At 48.5% G+C, this 21,306-nt stretch overlaps 1 protein-coding gene across 1 annotated transcript in view; it reads left to right on the top strand.

Moving 5' to 3' along the window:
* Positions 1 to 21,306, top strand: part of wnk2 (WNK lysine deficient protein kinase 2) — a 296,693-nt gene that overhangs the window by 179,266 nt on the left and 96,121 nt on the right. The window contains 3 exon segments of the mRNA XM_038812754.1: positions 5,619 to 5,741; positions 5,866 to 5,904; positions 6,305 to 6,469. Coding sequence (XP_038668682.1) covers positions 5,619 to 5,741; positions 5,866 to 5,904; positions 6,305 to 6,469 — 327 coding nt within the window.

The raw sequence follows: 21,306 nt of genomic DNA, 5'->3' as shown, positions 1-21,306 counted from the left end.
AGAGCCTGCCTACCAGTTCATCTGGAGTTCATCGTGTCACAGGCAGGCTCTGTTGTAAGACGATTAAAACCACTGTTCACTTCTAACCACGTGTCGCGTGAATTGATGGTCTCATCAATTTCATCGTCTTAAGAAACAGTAAAGAATGACCATGGAATCAGCCCTCAAGCCTAACCGACTGGAACTCGACCCGCAGGATGCAGAGGCAAAATTAATCTTTTCGCATTGGCTCCGATGTTTTAAGACCTACCTGGCTGAAGCAAGCACCCCAGAAACGACGGAGGAGCAGAAACTCAGTCTACTGCACGTGAGGGTGAGCCATTGTATATCTACTCTGCTAAACTGTACCGGCTCATATACAGAGGCCCTAGCCCTACTCGATAGAATGTACGTGAGGCCTATCAATGAGGTCTACGCGCACCACGTTTTTACTACTCGTCGCCAGCACCCTACAGAATCGCTAGAAGAATTCCTCAGAGACTTAAAAGCCTTATCCCGGGAGTGTAATTATGAGGCTGTAACTGCTACAGAGCATAAAGAACTTGCTGTCCGCGATGTCTTTGTTGCAGGCCTTAGATCGAATTACATGTGCCAGTGACTGCTGAAGAAGGAGGCCCTAAATTTAGAAGATACTGTTGAACTCGCTACAACTATGGAGGTCTCATTTCGTAGCCTCACCTTGTTTCCTGCTGACTGCGCAACCCCGTCATGGGCCCCCGACCAGCGACTCCCCCAGGCCTGCACCGCGCGGCCACCCAGCCACCATGCTGTCCCAGCCTGCCACTTTTGTGGCCAGCCCCAGCACCCGCGGCAGCACTGCCAGGCCCGCAATGCGACCTGCAGCAGCTGCGGGCGAAAAGGCCACTATGCCAGAGTGAGCCTGGCAAGGAAGGCCCTAGCCCCTAAAACTCCAGCGGCGCAAAGTAATCGCTCTCCGCACTCGCAGGCCCCGGAGCGCAGCGGCCTATGCCCCGACTCCGCCCCCACTCACCATGTGAGATTCATGGCGGCCCCCCATCACGCGGTCCACCACGGGCGACTCATGGGGGCCGCCATCTTGGACGCCATCTTCCTCGCCGCCCGCCACGTGCAATCCACGGGGGCGGCCATCTTGGGCCCCATCCTCTCCACACTCAGAAAACTCGATCAGCGGGCACTCATCGCGGGGCCATCCCAGCGCAGCCGACCGAGCCGCCGACTACCCGCAACTCAACTCAGTCACACTGGACCAATCACGCCCAAAGCATCCCAACAACTCTATGACGACGGTCCAAATCAACGGGTACAGTACACCGTGCCTTTTCGACTCCGGGAGCACTGAGAGCTTCGTACACCCAGATCTGGTAAGACGCTGTTCGCTCCCCGTTTTCACTGCACGGCAAACTATCTCCCTCGCTTCGGGTTCCCACTCTGTTCATATCCAAGGGCGCACCGTCACAACTCTAACAATCCAAGGTGCTAGCTATTCTAAATTCCAACTGTATGTCCTGCCCGAACTCTGCGCCCCACTCTTATTGGGGCTCGACTTTCAATGCAATCTCAATCTCACCCTCCGCTTCGGCGGACCCCTACCCCCACTCACTATCTGCAGCCTAGCCATGCTGCAAATCTCCCCCCTCCTCTCTTTGCCAACCTCACTCCGGACTGAAACCCATAGCCACTCGCAGCAGGCGGTACAGCCTACAGGACAGGGTGGTCATTCGATCCGAGGTTCGGAGGCTTTTACGTGAGGGGATCATAGAGGCCAGTAACAGTCCCTGGAGAGCTCAGGTGGTGGTCGTCAAGACCGGGGGAAAATTCCGCATGGTCATAGACTATAGTCAGACCATTAATCGGTTTACTCCCCTCGACGCGTATCCCCTCTCCAGGATTGCAGACATGATGAATCAGATCGCCCAGTATCGGATTTTTTCCACGGTGGATCTGAAGTCTGCATACCACCAACTCCCAATCCGCCCGGAGGACCGCCACTTCACGGCGTTTGAGGCCGATGGCCGCCTCTTCCACTTCCTCCGGGTCCCCTTTGGCATCACAAATGGGGTTTCGGTGTTCCAACGAGCAATGGACTGAATGGTGGACCAGAACAGGCTGCGGGCCACGTTTCCGTACTTGGATAATGTCACCATCTGCGGCTATGACCAGCAGTACCACGATGCCAACCTCAACCGATTTCTCCAGATGGCCCAGAAGCTTAACCTCACATACAACAAGGAGAAATGCGTTTTCCGCACGACCAGACTAGCCATCCTCGGCTATGTCGTGGAAAACGGAGTCCTGGGTCCCGACCGTATGCGCCCCCTCTTAGAACTCCCTCTCTCTCATTGTCCCAAGGCCCTCAAACGGTGCTTGGGATTCTTTTCGTATTATGCCCAGTGGGTCCCTCAATATGTGGACAAAGCCCGCCTACTCTTTAAGGCCACACTTTTTCCCCTGTCAGCTGAGGCTCGCCAGTCCTTCAACTGCATCAAGGAGGACATCGCCAAGGCTGCCATGCGGGCGGTGGATGAATCCGTTTCTTTCCAGGTTGAGAGCGATGCCTTAGAGGTAGCTGTTGCAGCCACACTAAATCAGGCAGGGAGACCAGTCGCATTTTTATCCCGAACCCTCTCTGCTTCAGAACTTCGACACTCCTCAGTCGAAAAGGAAGCACAAGCCATTGTGGAGGCTATTCGTCACTGGAGGCACTACCTCGCAGGTAGAAGGTTCACCCTCATCACCGACCAAAGATCGGTTGCCTTCATGTTTGACAACTCGCAAAGGGGCAGAATTAAAAATGACAAAATTCTGAGGTGGAGGATCGAACTCTCCACCTACAATTAGGTTGATGCTGAGAGCCTGCCTGCCAGTTCATCTGGAGTTCATCGTGTCACAGGCAGGCTCTGTTGTAAGACGATTAAAACCACTGTTCACTTCTAACCACGTGTCACGTGAATTGATGGTCTCATCACCCCCCCACCCCCAGGTTGGCTCTCCGACCCAATTAGTTTACCGGGAGCTCTTTACTTTTCCCTACGTTCAACCTGTATCCCGAGAACGCCCCAAAACCTCCCTAATAGGCCCATAATCCTCCCCATGCTCTCAGCGGGTCCAACACGTACATTAACAGGCCGTCCCCATGCAGTGACAGCCGGTGCTCCCTGATCCCTTGCCACTCTGCCAACCCCCTAAGAGCCATTGCGGCTCTGTTGTTAGCACGAACCTCTCCTGCCTTGTTTCCCTGTGTAACCCGAAGCTTTGTGAGCTCATATTGTTGTTCCATACACTCGCGACCGGTGCACATATAACAGACACACCCATGCCACAAAGGTAAATGTTATAATTTTCTCATAAGATAGATGGTCAACTGAGAAAAGCTTTGAAGATTATATTAATGACCCATTAACCCCCCTCTTACTGGAACTGATAGTAGTGTGCTAAATGTTCCTTGTATCATTAGGTCGCATTTTGCATTCATAAAAAGACAATTTTGGAGGTCAAGAAACGTGCTTTAGGGATAGAACCACGCATAGTCAATGTCAGTAATTCAAAATGGATTAAGTGTCAAGCACAATCAACAGTGGGCGGGTTCTTAATGTAAAACTGCAAAACACTCATTGCATGGAATCTGAAGAATGATAATTGGTGTATGTTTCAAATCTACTACTTCATAGAATGTTTATCTTTTGTAAGAATATTATTCCATCATGCTGATTTCATTGTAATTTTGCATTTGCTCTGGATGCCCATATTTTAATTTACAGCACCATGGTTATTTGAATATTCCTAATTTTATAAATTCTTTGATTAGTGAAAATGTTTCTCATTATTTTCATTAATTTAAATGTTGTTTTTGTTTTGCCAAGTTTTGCCATTAAAATAATTGAAATGAGAACCTTATGTACTTTTTATATATTTTTTGAAAGTATTTTTATTCCCAATTTACAACAGTAACAAAAACCCACCCAACATGTTAAACCTCTCTCTCTCTCTCTCTCTCTCCCTCTCTCTCTCTCCCTCTCCCTCTCCCCCCCCACCCCACACACACACACACACACACACACACACACACACAAACCACCTCACGCCCTCCCCGCCCCTCCCTCAGTAGCTAATGGTAACCAACTTACATACAACCCAGATATGACTTCCAGGGGATCGGACTCCACATCCACATGCAAAACCCCCGAGATGGTGCTGAAGACCACCCTCCAAAACCTTTCCAGCTTTGGGCACGACCAAAACATATGTACATGGTTCACAGGGCCCCTCACGCATCGCTTACAGACATCCACCACCCCCTCAAACAGCCAGATTATCCTTGACTTTGTCAGGTGCACCTGTACACTACCTCCAGCTGTACCAGCTCCAGTCTCGCACACAAAGTTGAGGCATTCACCCTCCGCAGCACCTTGCACATCAATCCCTCCTCCAGCACCGTCCCCAGCTCATCCTCCCATTTAGCCTTAGCCTCCTCCAAGGACAGCTTATCCTCCTCCAAAATCCTCCCATAAATCATTGAGGCAGCTCCCCCCCTTGACAACACCGCCTCCAATAAAGAGGAGGCGGGTGCTTTCGGAAAGGCCAGGAAGACCTTCCCTGCCAAGTCCTGCACCTGCATGTACTGGAAACTCTTCCCTGTGCCAACCCAAACCTCTCATTCAGCTCTTCTTTATCCTGGCCAACTAGTGATTTTTATAAATTAAGTTCATGACTATCGATGATATATCATTACTGAATTTCTCGAATATGGAATGTGCTCTTTTAAACACTGACAACCGTTTTGACAGCATTGTCTAATTCTTATAGCGTATTCCTGCTTAGTGCTCAACATTAAAGTACCTGTAGTTAAAATTAAACTTCAGGTGCACATGATGTCAGTGGAAAATAACACAGGAAGTAATATGGGGCTGGTTTAGCTCACTCGGCTAAATTGTTGGCTTTTAAAGCAGACCAAGCAGGCCAGCAGCACGGTTCGATTCCTGTACCAGCCTCCCTGGACAGGCGCCGGAATGTGGCGACTAGGGGCTTTTCACAGTAACTTCATTGAAGCCTACTCGTGACAAGCGATTTTCATTTTCATTTTTCATATGGGTAGCTTTTCCACTTTGCATCTTTGAAACTATGTCTTACACCCTAGGTTCTGGAGCTTTTGGTAAAATAGTTACAATGCTTTGAAACCTTTGTGAAATATAGAAAATTAATACTTGAGCGATGTCCGGTGGCAAATGGAAGTAACCAGCCCTGAAATGCCTAATCATGAGGCAGTGTAAAGTTTCAATTTTGCACACTAGCCTGAATTAAATAATTATGGGACCAAAAGAGAAAATGCTGGAAAATCTCAATCGGTCTGGCAGCATTTGTAGGGAGAGAAAAGAGCCAACATTTTGAGTTCAGATGACCCTTTGTCAAAGCTAAAAGGCATAGAAAGTGGGAGATATTTATACTGTGGGATGAGGGTATGAAAGATGTATAATAATTATGTGAATGTATTTTGTGTTTGGTATGCTATATTTTTATTTACAAGCACTTCGACTATTTTCGCTTTGAAAGATAACGATATGCAAATAGAGTAAAAGAAAATTTGAATTTGAGTAAAAGAGCAAAGCACAAAATTAAGTAAATAGTCTTTTTTATTATAGCCCAACCCTATGATGCATGCCCCATCTGTTGCGTTGCCTATACAATCTCATCAACCTGGGCTCCAGCAACATTACCAGGAACCAACAGCACTTGTTGCAGCGCAGATGGGACAACAACAACAGGTGAGCATTCTGTCTAGTAAATTTTTTTAAACTAAGGGTCCTTTACAGAATGAACTGCATTGCTGTGCAGTTTGTGAATCTTTCTAGTTTTGTTACCTTACCGATATATTCTGATTTCTCATAGTTGGACCCTTATTTCTGCACAGCAACATTCCATTTTCAGGTAGATATTACATTCTAATTGCACATGATGTTCTCATTAGTTTGTCCTTCATAGGATGGCAAAATCTTATTCTAATTATTCTAAACATAGTGGGGTTACTATTGGAATATTTTGCAGTTTTGCCTCTTGGTCCTGTTTCACATACACCTTGTGTAAGAAGGGTGTCTTAAAGGAGCTAATTTTACTGAGTGGTTTATATTGCCAGTGGGTGGAAAAGGACAGATGACAAATAGCTTTGAAGCTAGTGTATAGTTTCTTTGTCAGCAACTTGTGCTGGGGTCAGCTTACTTGAAATGTTGATGGGAATTGTACATCGATACAGGTAAGTAAAACAAATTGTGTGCAGCATCTGTCGATGGTGTTCAGCTGTGCAGTGAATTCTTGCATATTGTTTTTTCAGAAACAGGTGCCAACAGTACAGCCGCTTGTCCAGCCTGCATCTCAGCCACTGCCACAGTATCAAGTTCAACAATCTCCGATGCCAGCACAGCTATCCCAACCTCCTACACAATTGAAACCATTACAGATTTCTTCAGTACCACTTCAACTTAACCAAGCAACTCCGGTATATCCCTTATTTTAATATGAACATTATATTTTTAAAATTATTGTTGCTAAAGCATAAGAAAGCAATTTACCAGGTCATTGCATGTTACACTTGAGTCAAACTGTTTTACTTGCACTCTCTCACTGCCCTCAAACATCAACACTGATTTGTTTACTCGTCAGGGAAGCATTGTTGAGGGCTTTTAGGACGTGAGAATTATTGAAGAATTAAGACCAACACTTAATCCAAATTTTTAAAAAATGTACCATCCTTATCTACAGTAACACCTCAAAGTTTTTGAGAGCCAGCCAAAAATGGCTTGAAATTAAACCTCTAATTTAATGGGAATGTATTGATTTTATATTCTGCAACATTGTCCTGGATTGATGCTTTGCAGACTTTTTTAAATACCATGGAATATTAATCATGGAGTTTTGCATTTCTATCCAATTCCAGCTCAATTAAAACTACTTAATTTACCTAGATTTACTATTCAGGTTATTCTTTAGCAATGAATGCAGTGCCCATAATTAAATGGCAAAAAATGCCTTTGGTCGTATATGAATTAAATTAACAAGTTAACACTTAATGCTATCAATGATCTAATTAATAAGAAATAAGAAACTTGCATTTATGTTGTACTTTTCATGACGTCAATGTCCCCAGGAACACTGCTGCCAATAAGGTACTTTTGAAGTGTAGTCATTGTTGTAATGTCACAGCCAATCTGTGTGCAATAAGGTTCTATAAAGCAGCAACAAGATGTTGGTTGGAGGATAAATGTTGATCAGGGCACAGGGAAGGCTCAACTGTGCTTTCTTGAGTAGTACCAGAGGATATTTCATATCTATCTGGGCATGCAGGTGAGTTTAATGTTTCATCAGAATGATTCCACCAATCTCCAATAGTGTAGTTCTCCCTGCTTCCTGCACTGAAATGCAAACTTAGATAATGTGATGAAGTTTTGGAATGGGACTTCAACCCATTACTTTTTGTTTCTGAGGTTGGTAGCAGATCTACTCTTGTATCCCATTGCAAACTACATGCTTATGAAATAGCAGTTGAAAAAAAACAATTTAGCTTTCCTACAGAGCATTACATTACATTAGTAATGCTAGACAGCCTTGTTTTTATATGCAGTTGTTTCTGATAAATTAAAGGGATAGGTACTCTAATATGATTTATTAATGTGTCATGTATTTAAGTGGACCTTTATTTTGAGACAGATTTGGATATTGAAAGCCATGTCATTTGGTTGGATGTATTTAGAGCATTTGGGTTTTGTGCATTATATTCTCCTTTCAAAGTTGCCTGTTTAACATTGTACCAATTTTATAAAATGTAGTGCTTTTAATTTATTGGAAAGCATTCTCAAAGAACAAAGTTAGGAGTAAATAAGTTATAGATAACCCTGAAAGGCTAATATTACCTGTTGTTGAAAACTCACCACTATTCTTGGAATTCCCCCTATACCAAAAAGGGTCGATATTCTAAATGGTGAACAGGGATTCTCACTTCCTGACTCCGATGCAGGCTTCGGTGGGTGCTATTCAGGTCAAACTATATTTTCATGTTATTCCCCGGTATAACCCATACCTTCACCGAAGATTTCATCTACTTACCACTTAGTAGCATTGATCCTGGGTCCCGCATTCCTAAGTAAGTAAAGTAGACTCGGGAATAACCACTGTTTCAGGTTAAATTAAGTTATTTTATTATTATATTTTTTCTTTTAAAAGCTGCAATCGCTGTCTTTTTAAAATAATTTTTATTGAGAAATTTTGATTTTATACAACATTGACGCACCTTAGTAAAATACCGAAAATAACAATAATATTAACAATCATATACATTCACCCCATCCCCATGAACAACCCAGCATTTTAACAACAATGCAAATTAACACACTATAAAGTTACAGAATAAACACTACAATAATGCACCCCCCCCCCCCCCCCCGGGTTGCTGCTGCTATTGACCCAGTTACCTATCTCTGAGCCAGGAAGTCCAGAAAAGGCTGCCATCGTTTATAGAACCCTTGTATTGATCCTCTCAGAGCAAATTTGACCTTTTCCAATTTTATAAATCCCGCCATGTCACTGATCCAGGTCTCCACGCTTGAGGGCCTTGCATCCTTCCATTGTAACATAATCATTCGACGGGCTACTAGGGACGCAAAGGCCAGGACACCGGCCTCTTTCGCCTCCTGCACTCCCGGCTCTACCGCAACTCCAAAAATCACGAGTCCCCACCCTGGTTTGACCCTGGATCCAACCACCCTCGACACCGTCCCCGCCACCCCCTTCCAGAATTCTTCCAGTGCTGGGCATGCCCAGAACATATGGGCGTGGTTCGCAGGACTCCCCGAACATCTGGTGCACCTGTCCTCACCCCCGAAGAACCTACTCATCCTAGTCCCGGACATGTGGGCCTGGTGCAGCACCTTAAATTGGATGAGACTAAGCCTCGTACATGAGGAGGAAGAGTTGACTCTCTCCAAGGCCTCCGCCCAAGTCCCGTCCTCTATCTGCTCCCCGAGTTCCTCCTCCCATTTAGCCTTCAGCTCCTCCACTGACGACTCCTCCACCTCCTGCATTACCTTATAGATGTCAGACACCTTCCCCTCTCCTACCCACACCCCCGAAAGCACTCTGTCCATCGTCCCCTGCGAGGGCAGCAAAGGGAATCCCTCTACCTGTCGCCTAGCAAACGCCTTTACCTGCAGGTATCTGAACATGTTCCCCTGGGGAAGGCCAAATTTATCTTCCAGTTCCCCCAGGCCCGCAAACCTCCCGCCAATAAACAGGTCCCTCAATTTGCTGATGCCCGCTCTTTGCCACTCCCTGAATCCCCCATCCGTGTTCCCCGGGATGAACCGATGGTTGCCACCCAGCGGAGTCTCCATCGAGCCCCCTGTTTCCCCCCGATGCCGTCTCCACTGTCCCCAGATTCTTAGGGTCGCCGCCACCACCGGGCTCGTGGTAAACCTCTTGGGGGAGAGCGGCAACGGTGCCGTTACCATGGCACCCAGGCTCGTACCTCTACATGACGCCATCTCCATTCTTTTCCACGCCGCCCCTCCCCCCTCCATCACCCATTTACGCACCATTGACACATTGGCTGCCCAATAGTACCCCAGAAGGTTGGGCAGCGCCAGCCCGCCTCTATCCCTTCCTCGCTCCAGGAACACCCTCCTCACTCTCGGAGTCCCATGTGCCCACACAAAGCTCAGAATACTTCCGGTCACTCTCCTAAAGAAGGCCCTGGGGATAAATATGGGCAGGCACTGAAAAAGGAACAAGAACCTCGGAAGCACTGTCATTTTGACGGACTGCACCCTCCCCGCCAACGACAATGGCAGCATGTCCCACCTCCTGAACTCCTCCTCCATCTGATCTACCAGTCTGGTAAAGTTATGCTTGTGGAGAGTCCCCCAGTCCCTGGCCACTTGCACCCCCAGGTACCTAAAGCTCTCCCCTGCCCGCCTAAGTGGGAGCCTACCAATTCCTTCCTCCTGGTCTCCAGGGTGCACCACAAACACCTCGCTCTTGCCTAAGTTTAATTTATAACCTGAGAAGGTCCCAAACTCGGCTAGTAACTCCATCACTCCCGGCATCCCTCCCACCGGGTCCGCCACATACAGTAACAGGTCGTCGGCATACAACGACACCCTATGTTCCTCTCCACCTCGCACCAAGCCTCTCCACCTCTCTGAATCTCTCAATGCCATCGCCAGCGGCTCGATTGCCAGTGCAAACAACAAGGGGGACAAGGGGCAACCCTGCCTGGTCCCTCGGTAAAGCCGGAAGTACTCCGACCTCCTCCCATTCGTGGCCACGCACGCCATCGGGGCCTCATATAGCAGCCTTACCCATCTAATGAACCCTTCACCAAATCCAAACCTCCCCAACACCTCCCATAGGTACCCCCACTCCACTCTATCGAAGGCCTTCTCCGCATCCAGCGCCACCACTATCTCTGCCTCCCCCTCAATCGCCGGCATCATAATGACATTCAGCAATCTCCGCACATTCGTGTTCAGCTGCCTTCCCTTCACAAAACCTGTCTGGTCCTCATGCACAACCCCTGGCACACAGTCCTCTATCCTGGTGGCCAGGATTTTTGCCAGCACCTTAGCATCCACGTTGAGGAGAGATATGGGCCTGTATGAACCACACTGCTGGGGGTCCTTGTCCTTCTTTAAAATTAACGAGATCAGCGCCCGTGACATCGTCGGGGGCAAAGTCCCCCCTTCCCACGCTTCGTTGAGTGTCCGCACCAGCAAGGGGCCCACTAGGTCCACAAACTTTTTATAAAATTCCACCGGGAGCCCATCCGGCCCCGGTGCCTTCCCTGACTGCATCTGCCTGATCCCCTTAACTCGCTCCTCCAGCTCAATCGGCGCACCCAGCCCCTCCACCTTCTCCTCCTGCACCTTCGGGAAAGAAAGCCTGTCAAGGAACCTCTCCATTCCCCTCCTCTCCCCCGTTGGCTCCGACCGGTACAGTTCCCCGTAAAAGTCCTTGAAGACCTCATTCACCTCTATCCCCTTCCGCACCACATTCCCACTCTTGTCTCTCACTCCAGCAATCTCCTTAACCGCATCCCGCTTACGGAGCTGATGAGCCAGCATCCTACTCGCCTTTTCACCATGTTCGTACACTGCCCCTTGTGCCTTCCTCCACTGTGCCTCCGCCTTTCTAGTGGTCAGCAAATCAAATTTAGCCTGCAGGCTGCACCTCTCCCCCAACAGTCCCTCCTCTGGTGCCTCTGCATACCTCCTGTCCACCTCCAGCATCTTTCCCACCAGTCTATCCCTCTCTCTCCTCTCGCTCCTCTCCCTGTGTGCCCGGATGGATATCAGCTCCCCACGAATTACTGCCTTCAGGGCTTCCCAGACCATCCCCACCTGAACCTCCCCCGTATCATTCACCTCAAGGTACCCCTCAATACTTGCCCGGACCCTCCTACACACTTCCTCCTCCGCCAACAACCCCACATCCAACCGCCACAACGGACGTTGGTCTCGCACCTCCCCCATCTCCAACTCTATCCAATGCAGAGCGTGGTCGGAGATTGCAATGGCCGAATACTCGGCCTCCTCCACTCTCGGAATCAGTCCCCTACTCACCACGAAGAAATCTATCCGAGAGTAGACCCTATGTACGTGGGAGAAGAAAGAGTACTCGCGTGCCCTCGGCCTCACAAACTTCCATGGATCCACTCCACCCATCTGATCCATAAACCCTCTCAGTACCTTGGCCGCCGCTGGCCTCCTACACGTCCTAGAGCTGGACCAATCCAGTGAAGGATTCAACACCGTATTAAAGTTCCCCCCCTATGATCAGACCTCCCGCCTCCAGATCCGGGATCCGTCCCAACATACGCCTCATAAAGCCCGCATCGTCCCAATTTGGGGCATACACACTAGCCAGTACCACCTTCTCTCCTTGTAGCCTGCCCCTAACCATCACATACCTACCCCCCTTATCCGCCACCACCTCCGATGCCTCAAACAACACATTTTTCCCCACCAGAATCGCCACTCCCCGGTTCCTCACATCCAACCCCGAGTGGAAAACCTGCCCCACCCATCCCTTCCTCAGGCGGACCTGGTCCGCCACCCTCAGGTGGGTCTCCTGAAGCATTGCCAAATCCGCCTTTAGCCCCTTCAGGTGAGCCAGTACCCTCGACCGCTTCACCGGCCCATTCAACCCTCTCACATTCCAGGTGACCAACCGGATCAGAGGGCGTCCCGCCCCCCTCCCCCGTCGGCTAGCCATAGCCCGTCGACTGCCCGCCCCAGGCCAGCACCCCCTGCTCGACCCCGTCCCCATAGCGACAACTCCTCACCTCTGTCCCCCCAGCCTCAAGCAGCTCCTTCTTGACCCTACCAGCAGCAACCCGGTATTCCCCTTTCCCTCCCTCCCTTTCCCCCCAGGCTAGGAACCCTCCCAGCCGCGAACCGAACTCCATTGCACTTCCGTGGGTCAGCTAACTTCTGCTGACCCCGGAAACTCCCGCCAATAGCCCAACCCCTCCCGAAGTGGGATCATCCCCCAATCTATCCCTCCTCCTGGCACCGCTCCAGCGCGGGGAAGAACCAGTTAAGGCCCCACCTCCCCCGTCACTGTCTCCACCCCCCAGCCCCGCAGCGCGGGAAACCAGAGGAAAGCCCGCGCTTTCGCCCTGCCCCACCACACCTTTCTGACGCAGCTACCAAATATCAGCCCCCCTCCATACCCCCACTCCGACATAGAATACAACATACCCCCCCGACCCTCCCCTCAAGATACACAGCCCAAACAATGCCCCACAGCACAAAAACAAAAACATAGCAGAACAACCCATCCGTAAATAACCATATCAAAATTGCAAAAGTACTAAAACAAGAAGAAAAAAAACAGAAGAAAAAGAGAACACAGCAACAGCAGAATCCAGCACTAATATCTTACAGCCGACCTCGCAACCCCCAACCCCTAGGTCAAGTCCAGTTTCTCCATCCGCACGAAAGCCCACGCCTCCTCCGGGGAATCAAAATAATGGTGCCGGTCCAAATAAGTTACCCTCAGGCGCACGGGCTGCAACATTCCGAACTTTATCTTTTTTCTATAAAGCACCTCTTTCGGCCGATTAAATCTGGACCGCCGCTTAGCCACCTCCGCACTCCAGTCCTGGTAGATCCGCACTACCCCATTCTCCCAATTGCTGCTCTTCACCTTCTTGGCCCAGCGCAGCACGCACTCCCGATCACTGAACCGGTGGAACCTCACCAGCACCGCACGCGGGGGTTCATCTTCCTTGGGCCTCCTGGCCAGCACCCTGTGCACTCCCTCCAGCTCCAAGGGCAGATGGAGAGACCCGGCCCCCACTAGCGAATTCAGCATTACAGCCACATAGGCTGTCAGGTCCGATCCCTCTAGCCCCTCCGCAAGGCCCAAGATCCGCAGGTTTTTCCCGCCTCATGCGGTGATCCAGCTCGTCCAAGCGTTCCTGCCACTTCGTGTGGAGTGCTTCGTGCCCCTCCACCTTACGAGGACCACGGCCTCCTCCTCTCGTTCAATGGCCTGCGTCTGCAACTTCTTGATGGCAGCACCCTGGGTGGACTGAATCTCTGACAGCCTTCTGTTTGTTTCCTGCAGAGAGCTCAGTACTTCATCCTTGAATTCTTTAAAGCAGCGCAGGAGATCAGTTTGTTGTTTCTGGGCCCAGAGTCTCCATTCCTCTGGAGCTCTGTCGGCGGCCATCTTGGATCCCTTCCCCCATTTTTTCTGAGGAGCTGCTGCTGTTTTTTCCCCCTTTCCACTCCGAGTTCGAGGCATGGACTGCAGGGAAAGTCGTTCAGCACACCTTCCCCCACCGGGAGACGTCGAAAAATTTCCGTTTTGGGCTCGCAAAAGAGCCGAAAAATCTCTTTAAAACGGGAGCTCCCAAATGTGTGGCTTACTGCTCCATCACAGCCACCGGAAGTGCAATCACTGTCTTTACAGAAAGGTAAAAAGATCTTGCTTCTGGATCCTTCTGGTTGGTTGAGGGGACCTTCAGGCCCAACTTGACAATCAATCTTCTTTAAAGTCTGGTCTTTAGATGTATTCGCTGGTGAGCTCGGTTGCTATGTCCTATCTTTCCCATGTACCGAGCTGAGAGAGCTGACTCTGCTGGCTATCTCTGAGCTGACTCTGCCTCCTCTTTAAATTCTAGTCTTCCTTAGATGTATTAGCTGTTTTAGCTCGGCTACTATGTCTTATCTTTCCCATGACCGAGCTGACTGTAAGCTGACTCTGCTTGCTTCTCTTGTTCCTTCTCTCCTTCTTTCCTCTCTCTGAGTTCTGGTTGTTTCTGCTCTGGTCTCTGGGTTTATATTCTCTTTCTAACAGTTATTAAGTTTTTATGACTTTATTGTAAAGTAGCTTTTCTTTCACTTGGATTGTAAAAAGTATCTTTGATCTAAACATTCTAATACAACTAAGTATTCATTTTGACATATCCTCACCTCTCAGGTCTCTGATTACATTGTTTCCTTTGTGATATTCAAAGTTCCTTTGTGATATTCAAAAATGCTTTGGTTTCAATAGGGGTGTGAATTTTGGTTTGGTTCCTGTCGTTTCTATAGTTTTATTTTCCAATTGTGTCCCTAGCTCATAATTTTGACTTTGATTTTGGCTTTAAATTATGTTTCTTGTAGACTGATAGTCTCCAGTTTTCTTTAATTTACTTGGTGTTAGCAGAATTGCACACCTAGAATTGTCACCAAATTCAACAGAACCTCATCCTTTCCTTTCCAGCTGCTTACTAAGATAGTTAATTTCAATGAAGGTGTAAAACATTGCTTTTAGCGTAATGCTAAAAATCTACTTGGTTATAACTTGAAAGGTTTACATTTATCACTTAGCTCAACTGAAACCCTCATCCATGCTTTTCCAGATGCTTACTAAGATAGTTAATTTCAATGAAGATGTGAGCCATTGTTTTTCGCTTCATACAAAAATCCTGTGTGTTTGTTTGGGAGAAGGAATCTGCATTTTATAATCCTGCTCTTTGCAGCTGCTATTAACCCTTCGTGGGATATTTCCCTGTATCCTCTCATGTTTCTCTCAGAACAAATATTGCCAGACTTCCATGTTTCAAATGACACATCTTTCCATATTTTCAATTACATACCTTGTGAAACTATACTTGTTTAAGAATATCAGTAAGGGAGAAATATGTCATAATTTATTTCTTGGCTTCAAATTTCTGGTGTTGCTGTAGATTTTATCTCCTATTTGAGGTAGCACCTCGTTCTGAGAGATATATTAGGTCCTCATATAAATATAAAAAGGGGTGGCACAGTGATTAGCACTGCTGCCTCACAGCACCAGGGACCCGGATTCAATTCCAGCGTTAGATGACTGGCTGTGTGAAGTTTGCACGTTCTCCCCATGTCTGTGGGTTTCCTCCGGTTGCTCCGGTTTCGTCCCGCAGTTCAAAGATTTGTAGGTTAGGTGGAATTACCAAGATAGGATGGGGAGTCAGCCTAGGTAGGGTGCTCCTTCAGAGGATCAGTGCAGACTCAGTGGGCCAAATGGCTACAACATCATGAAATAATATAAAAGAATTAGATGCATACTTTAAAAATCAATTGATTGGGAACAGTCAACTTTCAAAGATCTGTGGACCTGCACGCCCAGACCTCTCTGACTGTTTGGGGAAAGCTTATTTTATATTAAATTTGTCAGGTAAATTTTCATTGAAAAATATAAAATATGCACATGTGCTGAGTGTTTTGGAAGAACTAACTGTGACAGCTAAATCATTGTAAGAATCCTACTGAACATAGGAGATGTGTGACTTGTGGGGGGGAAATAGGACGTCAAAAACAAAACAAAGTACAATACAGCACAGGAACAGGCCCTTTGGCCCTCCAAACCAGTACTGGTCATGATACCAACCTTGGCCAAAACCCTCAGCACTTCCTTGTGCCGCGTCCCTCTCTACTCATCCTATCCATGTATTTTTCAAGATGCCTTTTGAACGCAGTTAATGTACCAGCTTCCACAACCTCCCCTGGCAACGCGTTCCAGGCATTCACCACCTTCTGCGTAAAACACACAGCTCGCACATCTCCTCTAAACTTTGCCCCACGGACCTTAAAGCTATGCCTGCTAGTGACTGACCCTTCCACCCTGGGAAAGAGTGTCTGCCCATCCACTCTATCCATGCCCCTCATAATCTTGTAGACCTCTATCAGGTCACCCCTCAACCTCTGTCTTTCTAATGAAAACAGTCCAAGTCTATTCAGCCTCTTCACATAGCTGACACCTTCCAGACCAGGGAACATCCTGGTAAACCTCCTTTGCACCCTCTCCAAAGTCTCCAGATCCTCTGGTAGTGTGGTGACCAGAATTGTGCGCAATATCTCAAGTGCGGCCGTACCAAGGTTCTATACAACTGTAGGATGATTTGCCGGTTTTTATACTCTATGCCGCGTCCAATGAAGGCAAGCATTCCACGTGCTTTCTTTTTTTTAAATCTTTAAAAAAAAAATTTAGAATACCCAATTCATTTTCTCCAATTAAGGGGCAATTCAATATGGCCAATTGACCTACCCTGCACATCTTTGGGTTGTGGGGGCGAAACCCACGCAGACACTGGGAGAATGTGCAAACTTCACACGGACAGTGAACCAGAGCCTGGATCGAACCTGAGACGTCAGCGCCGTGAGGCAGCAGGGATAACCCACTGCGCCACCGTGCTGCCCTTCCATGTGCTTTCTTGACGACCTTGTCCACTTGTGTTACTACTTTCAAAGATCTGTGGACCTGCACGCCCAGATCTCTCTGACTTTCTATATTCCGAAGAGTTTTGCCATTTATTGTTAATAATAATCTTTATTGTCACAAGTAGGCTTACATTAACACTGCAATGAAGTTACTGTGAAAGGCCCCTAGTCGTCACATCAGGCACCTGTTCGGGTACACGGAGGTAGAATTCAGAATGTCCAAATTACTTAGCATTGCGTCTTTTGGGACTTGTGGGAGGAAACCGGAGCACCCGGGGGAAACCCACGCAGACACGGGAAGAACGTGCAGACTCTGCATAGACAGTGACCCAAGCTGGGAATCGAACCTGGGACCCTGGAGCTGAGAAGCAATAGTGCTAACCACTGTGCTACTATTTTCCCTGGTATGTTAGACCGACCAAAATGCATTACCACACATTTGTCTGGATTAAACTCCATTTGCCATGTCTCTGCCTATGTCTCCAACCTATCTATGTCCTGCTGTATCCTCTGATGATCCTCAACACTTTCTGCTACTCCACCAACCTTGGTGTCATCCGTGAACTTGCCAATCAGACCAGCTACATTTTCCTCCTCCGTTTGTGTATACTACAAACAACGGAGGCCCCAGCACCGATACCTGAGGAACACCACTAGTCACTACCTTCCATTCAGAAAAACACCCTTCTTTTGCGACTGCCTTCTGTGACTGAGCCAGTTCTGTATCCAATGTCAATGTGCTTATTCTTCCTGTACAGAAATGAAAATGTCAGAACTCCATTGGACCATATGGAGCTTTATAATCTTTCCATTTGGTTCAGTTGGTAGCACTCTTGCCTCTGTGCCAGAGATTGAAGTCTTACTCCAGAGACTTGAGCACAAAAATCTAGGTACTCTGCTGCACTGAGGAGGTGCTGCCCTGTCAGAGGTTTTGTCTTTTAAATTAGGTTTTAAACTGAGTCTCTTTGAGGTACATGCAAACGATTGCATGCCTGTATTTCAAATAAGAATAGAGTTATATCTGGTACCTTGTTCAATATTTATCCCCCAGTCAACCTCACAAGAATGGGTTGTCTGGCTTTTATCAGAGATGTTTGTGTGAGTCTGCTGTGTACAAATTGAATACCATATTTTCTAAATTACAATAATGACTGCACTTCAGAGCTACCTCTGACTGTAAAGTGTTCTAGGACATCCTCCGGTCTTGAAGTTGCTTTATAAAGTGCGTTTTTTTTAAATCACTTCTACGATATAGCTTCAGATCCAGCCCACTCTGTCAGGATAGTCTTTTAAAATGCACCCTCAGCTAAATAACAATTTAAACCCCTTTGCCAGTAGACATGAAACTGCATAAATTATTAATGATAGCTTGGGAGGCAATAAAGTTGATTGATGTAAGAAATGGGTGAGAAAATTCTTTGGTCCAGTTGCAATCAAGGCAAGCTTTTGGGCAAAGCAGAGAGGGTCTCGGGATCCAATCGGGATCGGAAGCCCCATTTCCAACCCTGGTCAGAAAAGGAAACGCACAATTTTCTGAGCGGTTTTCCGATGGAGGATTATTCACTTCCAACCTAGCGCTGCAAACTAAGGAGGGAGCAATGCAGAGAATCCATGTAGCAGTCGATCCTCCCGCCGTCACGAGCTGCCATATTCCAGTAAGTAACGAGTTTAAATGTTCCACAGCAAATGGGGGGAGGGAGTTGAGGCGAAAAGGATGGGTGAGGGGGAAGCGAGAAATGTGTATAGAGGGGAGCAGTAGTGAGGCGAGGTGGTGGGGGGCAAGGTGGGGAGGGACCAGGGCAAGGCAGGGAAGGGGTGCAGTGAGGGGGTGGAGGATGCAGCAAGACGGGGCAGCAGGGAGATGTGGCAGGACAAGGCGGGTGGTGGTGGAGTGGTGCGGCGCGATGGGTGGGGAGTGGAGTGATGTGGGGGCACGGGGGGATGTGAGGTGAGTGGATGTGGTGTGGGGGGAAACAGCGTAGTATTGGATGGGTGGGGGAAGCAAGCGAGTATGGGGAGAACAGGGTGAGCAATTATGGGTTGGGCTAGATTTTTTTTCCCCCTCTATAACATTTCCTGGACAACAATCCAGGTAAGTCGGAACCATCTGAAGTCTCCAACTTTAACTCAAGAATGGGAGATTTTTCAGAGGTCCCAGGAAGCCCTCTGTACTTGAAGCACTAGGTTGGATGTCAATTATCCTCCATCTGAAAATGGCTCAAATGTTTTTCCTGCCCGTCTGCCCCCGGACCACCCCACTGATTGCCGAGGTCTCTGGCTGCTTGGCTGAAGGCTATAGCCTCTAGGGAATTAACAATCGTGTTTAAGTGAGCACTTCACACAACTCAAGTGTATTCCCGTGGGTGGGCGGGCCATGTAGCATGCGGGAATCATTAAATAAACAATTTTATTGAGGTAGTTTTTGGCTTTGTAAACAGTTACAGACATCAACAGAAAGAAAGCAAAAAAGGCAAAAATGTGCAAACATCCATGTACTTTCAATACTTCAATCGTAACATACTTCACAAGCCCGCTCCTCTCCCACCAGTACTACCCGCCATATTTTCCCTCCTACCCCCCCCCCCACCCCCTGCTGACGCTCAGTCTCCCGCAAAGAAGTCAATAAATGGTTGCCACCTCCGGGCGAACCCCTGTACAGATCCCCTCAAGGCGAACTTAATTTTTTCCATACCCAGGAAACTCGACATGTCCGCAAGCCACAACTCAGTCTTCGGGGGCTTTGAGTCCCTCCACGCCAATAGTATTCGTCGCCGGGCTATCAGGGAAGCAAAGGCCAAAACATCGGCCTCTTTCTCCCCCTGGACGCCCGGGTCTTCCGAAACCCCAAAAATTGCCACCCCTGGACTCATCACCACCCTTGGTTTTAGCACCCGGGACATGATCCCCGCAAATCCCTCCCAGTACCCCCTCAGCTTAGGGCATGCCGAAAACATGTGAATGTGGTTCGCTGGTCCACCCGCGCACCTAGCACATTTGTCCTCTATCCCAAAGAATTTGCTCATCCGAGCCACCGTCATATGGGCCTGGTGAACGACCTTAAATTGAATCAGCCCGAGCCTAGCACATGTCGCGGTTGAATTTACCCGACACAGGGCCTCTGCCCACAGCCCGTCCTCCATTTCCCCGCCTAGCTTCTCCTCCCATTTAAGTTTCAGTTCCTCTGTCTGGGACCCTTCCTCCCTCATGAGCACCTTATAAATACCCGAGACTCTACCCTCCCCTTCTTCCCCCCTAGAGACTATTCTGTCCAGGATCCCCATTTGCGGGAGGCGAACAAAGTCCCGCAACTGTAGGTACCTAAAATAATTTCCCCTTACCAACCCAAATTTCTCCTCCAAGCTCCTCAAACTCGCAAAGCTCCCTTCCAGGAACATATTACCCACCCCTCCTATCCCCGCCCGCCGCCATACTCTGAACCCCCCATCCATACTCCCGGGGGCAAACTGATGGTTGTCGCAGATTGGCGCCCAGACAGACGCCCCTATCTACCCTACATGCCTCCTCCACTGGCCCCATATCCGCAGGGACGCCACCACTACCGGGCTGGTGGTGTACTTGGCCGGCAGCAACGGTAGAGGAGCCGTGACCAGGGCTGACAAGCTGGAGCCCCTGCACGAAGCCGCCTCCACCCACTCCCAAATAGACCCCGTACCCACCATCCACTTCCTTATCATAGTGATGTTGGCCGCCCAGTAATAATTAATCAGACTCGGCAAAGCCAGCCCTCCCTCGCTGCGGTTCCTCTCCAACATCGCCTTCTTCACCCGCGGGGATGTTCCCGCCCAGACAAAGCTCATGATCATCCTGTTAACTCTTTTGAAGAAGGACTGTGGGATAAAGATCGGGAGGCACTGAAAAATAAACAGAAACCTAGGGAGGATTGTCATCTTTACAGTCTGCACCCTCCCTGACAGCGGGAGTGCATCCCATCTCTGAAACTCTCCCTTCATTTGCTCCACCACCCTGGCCAAATTTAACTTGTGCAGCCTGCCCCAGTCTCGTGCCACCTGGATTCCCAAATACCGGAAATTTTCCTCAACCAGCCTAAACGGTAGCCCTCTCAATCTGTTCTCCTGGCCCCTTGCCTGTACCACAAACATTTCACTCTTGGCCATATTTAATTTGTATCCTGAGAACTGGCCGAACTTCCTCAGCATTCCCAGTATACTTCCCATCCCTGCCACTGGGTCCGACACGTACAGGAGCAGGTCGTCTGCGTAAAGAGAGACCCTATGTTCTACCCTGCCCCTCACCATCCCCTTCCATCCCTCTGCGGCTCTCAGCGCAATCGTCAGCAGCTCTATGGCCAGCGCAAACAGCAGCGGGGAGAGCGGGCAGCCCTGTTTGGTCCCTCGGTACAACCTAAAGTAGTCCGACACTTCTCTGTTAGTCCTGACGCTGGCCCTCGGGGCCTGATATAATAATTTTTTTTTTTTTTAATAAATTTAGAGTACCCAATTATTTTTTTCCAATTAAGGGGCAATTTAGCGTGGCCAATCCGCCTACCCTGCACATCTTTGGGTTGTGGGGGTGAAACCCACGCAGACACGGGGAGAATGTGCAAACTCCACAC

This window comes from Scyliorhinus canicula, chromosome 11 (genome assembly GCF_902713615.1).
Source record: "Scyliorhinus canicula chromosome 11, sScyCan1.1, whole genome shotgun sequence".
Lineage (NCBI taxonomy): Eukaryota > Metazoa > Chordata > Chondrichthyes > Carcharhiniformes > Scyliorhinidae > Scyliorhinus > Scyliorhinus canicula.
This window is presented reverse-complemented; position numbering and strand designations above follow the sequence as displayed.